The following is a 9,241-nucleotide window of genomic DNA, read 5'->3' as shown; positions in this document are numbered from 1 at the left end:
TAGAAATCTGAAAGGGGAGAATGATCTATTCCTAACCTTGTTGAGGTTGTTATGGGCCTAGATTGATATTGTGCAGGCCCCTGATAGTGGTCCGATGCGGTTGTACAGTATCTAAGCATATATCCATGATGTTAAACAGTAAATAAATACATAAGAAATAAATAGAAGGAGACAACATGCAAATTTACGTGGTTCAGTACTGGAGTTACGTCTACAGGGGTTTAGAGAGATGATAATACATTATAATAAGCTTGTTTTATAATCCATCGTGATCTCTCATTCTTACTATACAATAGATCTCGAAAATCTATCTTCTAGTAGAAATCTTATCATTAGAACCCCTGTCTTGAGGTTGAAGAAGCCCTCTTGGAGAGGTTTGAAAAAAAAAAAAAAGGTCCCTAAAGTTATATCACTACAAGAAAAACGGGCAATTGCGACCAATTTATAGCAACGAAAAGAGTATTAGCAACCAATTTTGGTTATAGCAACGAAAAGAGTATTTGAATCATGTCACGTATAGTTAAATCAAGATGTGGGATTTACACGATAGCGATTGAAGAGGTGGCGCAAGTTTGATATGAGGCTAAGCAGACTAAAGGAGCAATGCTTTTTAATGTTAAAATGCAATTTTTGTGTGTTGTCAAATGGATCCATGCCTATTTGGTTGCAACTTCTTTCAACTATTTTGAAAGGTTGATGACCATGGAAAAATGTTTTAGGAGGGCGCGTGACTCGTAATTGACATGAAAGCAACAAAGAAATTATTTTCTAACTTAGAGGAGAACGTAGGTAAGATTAAAAATACAGGGTTTTCAAAAAAAATGGAGAAGCCACCAATAAACGATAAGTGGAGATCAGCATAGAAGGTTTCAGAAAGTGAGAATAAAAATTACTGCTGCGTCTAGAGTAACGCATAATGCAAAATTATATAGGAAAATATTAGTATGTTGTATGAGTTTGCTTCCTTATTTTGACCGCTTATATATATATTATTTTATTTTTTACTTAATGATTAAAGAAATAATTTTTAGTGTATTAGTTATTTTTTTATTTTTTAAAATTATTTAAATATGTTAAACAAATGTAACAAAGAAAAGAAGATAAAAATAAAAAAATATATTTGTGCTAGCGACCCGCAGGCAAACTCTATTATTAAAGCTGGGCAGTATGCTAGCATTACTCAATTATATAATACGAAGTTATCAAAAAATGCTAAACACACTAGAAAGTCTTATGACAAATTCTCATGGTTGACAATTGACCAACCAATTATCAAAATTGACTGACTTGGCGTGTGCTGCATGGCACTACTATGTTCATATATAAGAGTAACATGTTAGAGATAAGTTTCAAATGTATAAATTTTATGCAAGTTTTTTTTATTAAAAAATGAACTCCACAAAGAAAAACTAAGATTTTCATGCTTTTTTACAATGTGATTAACTCTTTTTATGACAAGATTTGTATATTTAGACCTTGTATCTATTAATATTCTAGTCTATAAACAGCATCAATGTATTGGTATATGTGTATTTGGCATTTTTAGAAAAAAAAAATCCTAATGCTTAAGAAAAATAAAATTAAAAATTTAAGAAATTGTTTGGATGTTGAGATGAGATAAAATCATTTCAATATTTAAAAATTTATCCCATTTTAATATTCAAACAAGATTCAAATATATATTTTTTAATTTCAAATTTTTATATAATTAATATATTATAAACTGAAGAGAATAGAAGGTTTAAGAAAGTGAGAAGAGAAATTATTGATAAATGTAGAGTAATGCATAACGCAAACTTAATAATCCGAGGTTATCAAGAAATAACACAAGAAATGTTAAAAATAGTCGAGTCTCGTGACAAATTCTCACCGTTGATCATTGACCATGAGAATTGAGTTACCTGGTTTGTGCTACGTGGCACTGCCATGTCTGGACCATAAACAGCATCAGTATAATGGTGTCTCTCACGTTATCATTTTGGAAGGGAGCTGCCACCGAGAAATTCGAACATTTCTACCGACTGTGTATTTTTTTTTTAATATTTAATTTTTTAAACATATAATATCAATATAAATAAATAGAAACTGGATAAGGTGTCGGTCGCTTCAGCATTTTCGGAAAAACTATAATACATAACAAAAAATTAAGAAATTGTAAACAGCGATGTAAATAAAGAACTCAATTCACTAATGAGGGATACATGAGTCATTATAAGAAAAGAAAGGATAATTTTACGCAATTTCACTGTACACTACCTTAACTTCCCCACTTCCCACCGTCACTTCCATTCATCTCGTACACTCACAACACTGAACACACTTCGCAGCAACTAAGTGCAGAGAAATGAGTGGTCGAATAACGTCGCACCAGCTCAGCAATGGGCTCTACGTGTCGGGGCGGCCGGAGCAGGTCAAGGAGCGCCAGCCCACAATCGCTTCGCGCGCCATTCCTTACACCGGCGGCGACGTTAAGAAGTCCGGTGAGCTCGGCAAAATGTTTGACATCCATGTCCTCGATCCCACATCCAATGCTCCCCCACCTCCCCCCAAAATATCCCGTCTCTCCTCCTCCTCCTCCCAACACAACAGCGGATCGGTCCGATCCGGCATCAACTCCGGCACGATCCCGAAGAAATCCTCGGGCCCGATTCCGCTCCAGCCCACCGGGCTTATCACCTCGGGTCCCATAGGGTCCGGTTCTCTCCTAGGATCCTCCACGGGTAGGGGGTCTTCGACTCACTTGGAGTCTGCCGGGAAGGCGGTGTACGGTCCAGCAGTGACGAGCTTGTCGGCAGAGAAGTTAAGTGGAGCGGGGTCTATAGCGGTGCCTAAGGTGGCTGTGTGGGTGGTGGTGGTAGTGGTGGCGATGGGGTTGCTGGTGGGGGGCTTTTTGATGGCGTCGGTGAAGAAGGCGGTGGTGCTGGTGGCAGTCGGTGGCGTGGTGTTGCCTGCGGTGGTCGTGGTAGTCACTTGGAACCTTACTTGGAGGGAGAGAGGTTTGCTCGGGTTTGCTCGGAGGTACCCTGAAGCTGAACTCCGAGGTGCTGTTCATGGACAGTACGTCAAGGTTACCGGGGTAATTTCCTCGCTACACCTCTTGCCTTTCCCTTTCCTTATAACTTAATTGCCGTATAATCGTATCTTATTAATGGATTTGAATGGGACGGGAATCTATAAAAGTTGGTATTCGTGTTATTAAAGTGATAGTTTTTGTCGAGGAAAAATTTAGTTGAAAGAATAATTGTATTCTAATATGTGCATTAATTTATTGTGATTGGTTAAAAAGTAAATTTTATTGAAAATAATATTAATTTAAATTTTAAGTATGAAAGAATCAGTATTAGTACGTAAATTAGTACGCAACTCTCTTTGTAGCAAAACTCTTTTGTCAATGAAAACGAAGATTAGCCTTTGAAAGTTTATAGTTCTTTTTTTTGTTTTTTTTGGTAATGATAGTTTTTGTCAATGAAAACGAAGATTAGCCTTTGAAAGTTTATAGTTCTTTTTTTTGGTATGGTGAAGCAAGTAATGATGGAAATTATTATAAAAACTTTGAAAAACTCCATAAATGGATACAAGTATGGTATTCGTGTTATTAAAGTGATAGTTTTTGTCAATGAAAACGAAGATTAGCCTATGAAAGTTTATAGTTCTTTTTTTTGTTTTTTTTGGTATGGTGAAGCAAGTAATGATGGAAATTATTATAAAAACTTTGAAAAACTCCATAAATGGATACAAGTATGGGATCAATCATCATTTTAATATGAATAATAATATTAAGGTTTATTAGAAAGGTGAATGAGGCTGTATATATCGCATATAGAACCGAGTATTTATTTTGATTTGAATGATTTACTCGCACCTTGCAAGATGCAAAATTGCTTCGCCAGCTAGAAGCTCATTGAAGGTTTTGGGTCCTTGGGACCGATAGAGTTCACCGAGCAAAGCTGTCAAGGATAATTTCCAGGTAGCATCTACATGTTAGAATTGCAAGGGAACATTTTTTGCTTCTTTGGGGGCTTAAAGGAAATAGAATTATAGAGGTGACCTTAAACCCGGATTTGGTAATGGGAAGATAACCTTTTATTCGACGATCCTAATATTTTACTGCTCCAGTGCATGTAATTGTAAACTACTTGCATGCCTAGAGAGGCAAGAAAGGCAACTAGACTAGACTTTGATGATTTCTTAAAAGGCACCCTTTATGTAATTACAAGATGGGCCTTTCAATGTGATCTATACCAGTGAAATCGTGTTCATTTGAAGATGGTGCCTTAAGTTCTTAACGTTGACTAGCTGATGCAATGTTTTTAATTTTGTTGGGTAGAAGAAGAAGACAACGTTGAACTTCGGGATTCCTTGTAAACTTTGGTTCTACATAGGACTTTGCATTCGTTTTCTTTTTCCTAATGCATATGCAGGGGTAACCTCTTGGTTTTTAATGTGGAGGATCACCGCAATTGGCAAATCCTGATCAATAACGTTCATAAGTTTTACTGCTTTTCAGTTTCATTTTTAGGGACTTTAGCATTTTCATGAGAAGTAATGTATTGTATTTTATCTCTTCATGTAGGTTGTAACCTGTGGCAGTATTCCTTTGGAGTCATCATACCAGAGGGTATCAAGGTGTGTATATGTTTCTACAGAATTGTACGAGTATAAAGGATGGGGTGGAAAATCTGCAAATCCTAAACACCGTTGTTTTTCATGGGGATCTAGACATACAGAGGTAAAGTTTCTTGAATCACTTCTAATGATCTAGTGGTCTGTAGATTGAAGTTGGTGACTGATTATTTAGTTTACATTTGATGAACAGAAATATGTTGCTGATTTTTACATATCAGACTTCCAATCTGGGTTAAGAGCACTAGTTAAAGCAGGTTATGGGGCTAAGGTTGCTCCATTTGTCAAACCAGCAACTGTAGTCGATGTAACAAAGGAAAACAGAGACAAATCTCCAAGCTTTTTACAATGGCTAGCCGACCGCAGCCTCTCTACCGATGATCGTATAATGCGCCTCAAAGAAGGGTATGCCTCTAATTTTTCTATTTTGAATCAATTATTAATGCCATAATTATCATTCTCATGCCATATTTGCAGGTTTTTTAATATATATATATATAGATGTATATATCATAATTGAATGCTTCATAGTGGATTTTCGCTGTATTTTAGGTATATAAAAGAAGGGAGCACTGTGAGTGTGGTGGGGGTTGTCCAACGCCATGAAAATGTGCTTATGATTGTTCCACCCACAGAGCCTGTCTCAACAGGCTGTCAGTGGATCCGTTGCCTCCTTCCAACCTATGTGGAAGGACTGATTTTGACATGCGACGACAATCAAGATGCTGACGTGGTCCCCGTGTAAAAATCTTGGATTTCCTTTATGTTTTGATGATGTTAAAAGTAAAATATTGGTAGGGCAGAACTGATTGAAGCGTGCCACAACGCCTGATCATTCTATTCTTTCCTGTTCAAATGATGTGTAAGGAAGTTGCCATCGAAGATGCTGAAATTGGAAGTTGGAATTTTGATGCTGCAAGGATGCCATGGATATATATGATGTGGTAAAAGCTGGAAGATGTATTGTGAGGAAGCTGCACATTTGATTTTTGCTAATTTTGTTTTGTACATAAGTTGTTGTTGAGTTGCCTTGCGTCATTATGAGTGGGTTTAGACTCATATTCTACCACGGAAATTAAAATTACCAGTATGTACGTTTCAGCATCTGATTTTAAATTTGTTTTAATTTAAAGAAGTGTGAAACCTCAATATTCTTCTATTCATTGCATGTACAGCAAGGCTCTTCGTTCTAATTCATTTGTGTCTTTAAACTTGTATTCCTTCCTCCCATTTGACCATTATGCGAATAAGCATTTTTTTTTTCTATGTACATCGCATGAATCAGAGACATGAGATAGGAAAAAACACAACAGATATACTATAACCAGAGAATTAAAAGTTCTTGCCTTGTAATTATCCCATAGAAAACGACTAATCAAGTAATTAAACCGATGGGTTATTGAGTTTTTTCCCCTCTGCAGGATTATTATGAGGTTGGTAGAAGATGATACAGAGATTAAGGGAACTACAGTCTAGAGGGCATCCCTCCCCCCACGACCAGAGTTTCTCCTGTTATATAAGCGGCATCATCAGACAACAAAAAGGCAGCAGCAGCAGCCATGTCTTGAGTGGTACCAAGCCTGTTAAGTAGAGTCTTTGCCTCGATCTCTTTCCTCTGCAATATATTAAACCCAAATTTTATTAATTGAAGAGTCAATGCTTAAGATCTGTTGAAGTGGGCAAGGTGCAGACATGCAACCAGAATGGATATACTCTTACAACTCCATTTTCCAAAAGGGATGCAGCAAAGTATGTTGGTACAAAACCAGGAGCAATACAATTGACACGAGTATCTGGGGCCATCTCAGCCGCAAGTGCCTAAATGAAGATAAAAAAGAATAAGAAGATATTAATGATTTGTGAAATTCTTTAAAAAAAAAAAAAAACTAGTACAAAACATGGATATGAGAACTAAGTCAGACCTTGGTAAGCCCAAGAAGTGCTGTTTTAGTAACCCCATACATAGCCATGGAAGTTGGTGGTTGGAAGGCAGAAATAGAAGAAATAATAACCACTGAAGAACCTTTCTGCATGTGAGGAGCCGCATCCTGTAAGATTAATGAAGTGAGTTTCAAAACCTTACAAATTTGTCAGCAAATGAAGACCGCAGATCCACTAAGTGTGATAACAGTCCATGAAAAAGGTTTGAAAGGCTATCGAGGCACTGCAGAGTATCCATAAGAACAAATAATAGGAAGATATTTTGATGGTAAGCATATCACAATCCATTATTGATGTACCTTCATTGCCCCCACAATAGCATTAAGACCTTGTTTGAATTGAGAAAGCATCTCAACTCATCTCATTTCATCTAATCTAATCTAATCATTACAACTTTCCTAAACTCCCACACAAAATACAACAAACAATTCAACTTTTTCAAATCTCAAAACAAAAATAATATCAAAAAATAATATTATAATAGTATTTTATTCAACTTTCATCTCATCTCCACTAACTATTCAAACGTCCCCATTTGTTTTTCTTGAAATGAAAAAGCTTACACAGAAGAAACTACCTTTAAAATAAGTATGGAGGATTTGACATTAATATCCCATAGCTTGTCCAGGACAGATTCTTGAGTTTGCAAAATGGTATCAACAGATGGATTAGCGGCAGCATTGGATACAACAACATCTATTTTTCCATATTTCTGCACGAGTAAAGACAAAATGTTCATACATAAACTTGAATCGATGCCACCCAAAGATAAGTAGACACATAAAAACCATACAGACTGAATAAAAAGGGACAGACTACAATTAAAGATGTATGTCAAGGTAAGGCTGATTGCCATGATCATTATGGTAAGAGCCTTTAACTTGAAAAATCAATTATCCTCTCCACTGAGAAATTAGATTAAAGCTTTCAAAAATCGGCTATAATAAATCACTACGTTAAAATAAGAAATAGTCACTACATCACTTGTCAATCGAGAAACAAAAGCGACTGAGAAAACGGACCAAGTCCAACTGTTGAAGCTGTCTGGCCTTCAAAGCAGAAACCATATGCAAAATATCAATTTACACTTTCTCCTTCCTTTCTCTACCAAATCTAAACTAACACTTGCTTAGAAAACAAAAATTAAATCAAAAAACCTTCTAAAGCTCCTAGGTATATTTCCTGTTCCAGGTTATTTTTACAAAAATCAACATTCAAACTACATATCGCACCTGAACAGTCTTGTCTATGAGGTTCTTCCTTTGTTGTGCATTTGACACGTGACAAACGACACCAAACGCATCGATTCCTTGAGCTTTAAGTTTTTCAACCGCTTCATCAACATTTTTCTGTAAAAATTTCAAAATAGACCGACAACTTAAAGAAATAATTACATAGAAGAACGACACGAGCCTCAGCTACGATCGGAAACACTCGCACACGATCCCGACAAGCTAAAAATTTAGGAAATTGAAAAAACACACAAGGCTGGCATGTAATAGAAAAAGAATCCCAAACTTGGCTGGAATTGAGGGATCCCAGTTGAAATAAAGTGTAGACGATAAAAATCCCAAAATATGAAACCAAATACTCGAAATCGACGGACCCACGAACCTGTTTGCGAGAAGAAACGACGACGGAGGCACCTTCCAAGCCGAGCCGCTCGGCTATGCCAAAGCCAATGCCCTGCGTAGAAGCCGTGACGATCGCAACCTTTCCTTCAAATCTCTTGGCAATCTTCAGCGTCTTGTCCATTTGACCCAGCCACTTGGTGGAAATCTGCGAAGCCAAGCCTTTTAGTTCAGAAGCAGAAATGAGAGCTGGCTTGTGAGTTTTTGTGCCGTCCGATCTTTATGGAAAGCTGGCTCGTGGGACGAGGGGTGGGCTCCGACTCCAATGGAATCGGAATGGTCAACTCCGACCTTCGACTCTTGAAAATTTTTCACTCTGAGTCCGACTCCAAAATTATGTCGGAACTCCGATCGGAGTTCGGAACTTCGATCGGAGCATTGTTGGGCTTCGGCCCACCTCTGACTCCAAAGGCCCAGGTCCGAATCCAAAGGCCCAGCTCTGAAGGCCCATGCAAAATTCAAAATCCAACAATCTAATTGACTTCTAATTTTAAAAAAATGATGTAAAAATAAATAAAAAAAACTTAAATATAAATGACATTGATTAAATTCCATACAGTCATACATTACAAAGCCAAAAAGTAGTAAATTAGTAATTGAATATTGATAAAGTCTTGATTCTTGAACATCAATAAAGGAACAAAGTCTTAATTCTTGGAGTTGAAGCTAGTAGCCACTACCATTCGGCATTCGTTCTCATAAACTTTTATCTGCAAAATAATACATATAAAAATATTTTTAAAAAATATAGTATGAATTATGAAATGATCAATAATTTTTTAAATGATTTAAAAATACTAATATAGTACCTGAATAGCATCACTATAATATATGAACACAACTCCTCATCCATGTAACTTGTAACTCATCCGCAATTATCACTCATCTGCAACTATGCTAGGGTTCACAAGTATGTCTACAAAATCATAAAAATTAGAAGTTAATAATTAAAACATTACAAATATTTAAATTATCATTTAAAAGCATATAAACTATAAAGTTACCTGATTCAAGCCTATAACTCTTTGGATCAATGATATCTACTC

General features: G+C 36.4%; 2 protein-coding genes across 3 annotated transcripts; one reads left to right on the top strand and one right to left on the bottom strand.

Annotated features, from left to right (window-relative positions):
- The first annotated feature begins 2,274 nt into the window (after positions 1-2,274).
- On the top strand, positions 2,275-5,782 carry LOC122279434 (uncharacterized membrane protein At1g16860-like). The gene is made up of 4 exons (XM_043090111.1): positions 2,275-3,076; positions 4,574-4,729; positions 4,817-5,028; positions 5,176-5,782. The coding sequence occupies exons 1-4, from the start codon at positions 2,345-2,347 to the stop codon at positions 5,366-5,368; spliced, it is 1,293 nt and encodes a 430-aa protein (XP_042946045.1). The 5' UTR covers positions 2,275-2,344; the 3' UTR covers positions 5,369-5,782.
- Positions 5,783-5,918: 136 nt separating this feature from the next.
- On the bottom strand, positions 5,919-8,434 carry LOC122279435 (tropinone reductase-like 3). 2 transcript variants are annotated; one of them, XM_043090112.1, is made up of 6 exons: positions 8,179-8,432; positions 7,797-7,913; positions 7,142-7,276; positions 6,546-6,671; positions 6,343-6,441; positions 5,919-6,238 (listed from the first exon to the last, which is right to left on the bottom strand). In XM_043090112.1, the coding sequence occupies exons 1-6, from the start codon at positions 8,317-8,319 to the stop codon at positions 6,089-6,091; spliced, it is 768 nt and encodes a 255-aa protein (XP_042946046.1). In that variant the 5' UTR covers positions 8,320-8,432; the 3' UTR covers positions 5,919-6,088. The 2 variants fall into 2 exon arrangements, with proteins under 2 accessions (XP_042946046.1, XP_042946047.1); XM_043090113.1 differs by having other exon boundaries at positions 6,045-6,238; positions 6,323-6,441; positions 8,179-8,434.
- Between the last annotated feature and the right edge of the window lie 807 nt (positions 8,435-9,241).

This window comes from Carya illinoinensis, chromosome 10, assembly GCF_018687715.1.
Source record: "Carya illinoinensis cultivar Pawnee chromosome 10, C.illinoinensisPawnee_v1, whole genome shotgun sequence".
Classification (NCBI taxonomy): Eukaryota; Viridiplantae; Streptophyta; class Magnoliopsida; order Fagales; family Juglandaceae; genus Carya; species Carya illinoinensis.
The sequence above is the reverse complement of the archived record's forward strand: the minus strand, read 5'-3'. Positions and strand labels throughout refer to the sequence as shown.

Bases quoted from the DNA above. Each gene is read 5' to 3' on its own strand.
- LOC122279434 (XM_043090111.1), top strand. From the start codon at position 2,345: ATGAGTGGTCGAATAACGTCGCACCAGCTCAGCAATGGGCTCTACGTG. The intron at 3,077-4,573 runs GTAATTTCCTCG...CTCTTCATGTAG, and splicing joins AGTACGTCAAGGTTACCGGG to GTTGTAACCTGTGGCAGTAT. The intron at 5,029-5,175 runs GTATGCCTCTAA...GCTGTATTTTAG, and splicing joins ATAATGCGCCTCAAAGAAGG to GTATATAAAAGAAGGGAGCA.
- LOC122279435 (XM_043090112.1), bottom strand. From the start codon at position 8,319: ATGGACAAGACGCTGAAGATTGCCAAGAGATTTGAAGGAAAGGTTGCG. The intron at 7,277-7,796 runs GTGCGATATGTA...TTACTCGTGCAG, and splicing joins TCATAGACAAGACTGTTCAG to AAATATGGAAAAATAGATGT. The intron at 6,239-6,342 runs GTAAGAGTATAT...AATATATTGCAG, and splicing joins CCCTTTTGGAAAATGGAGTT to AGGAAAGAGATCGAGGCAAA.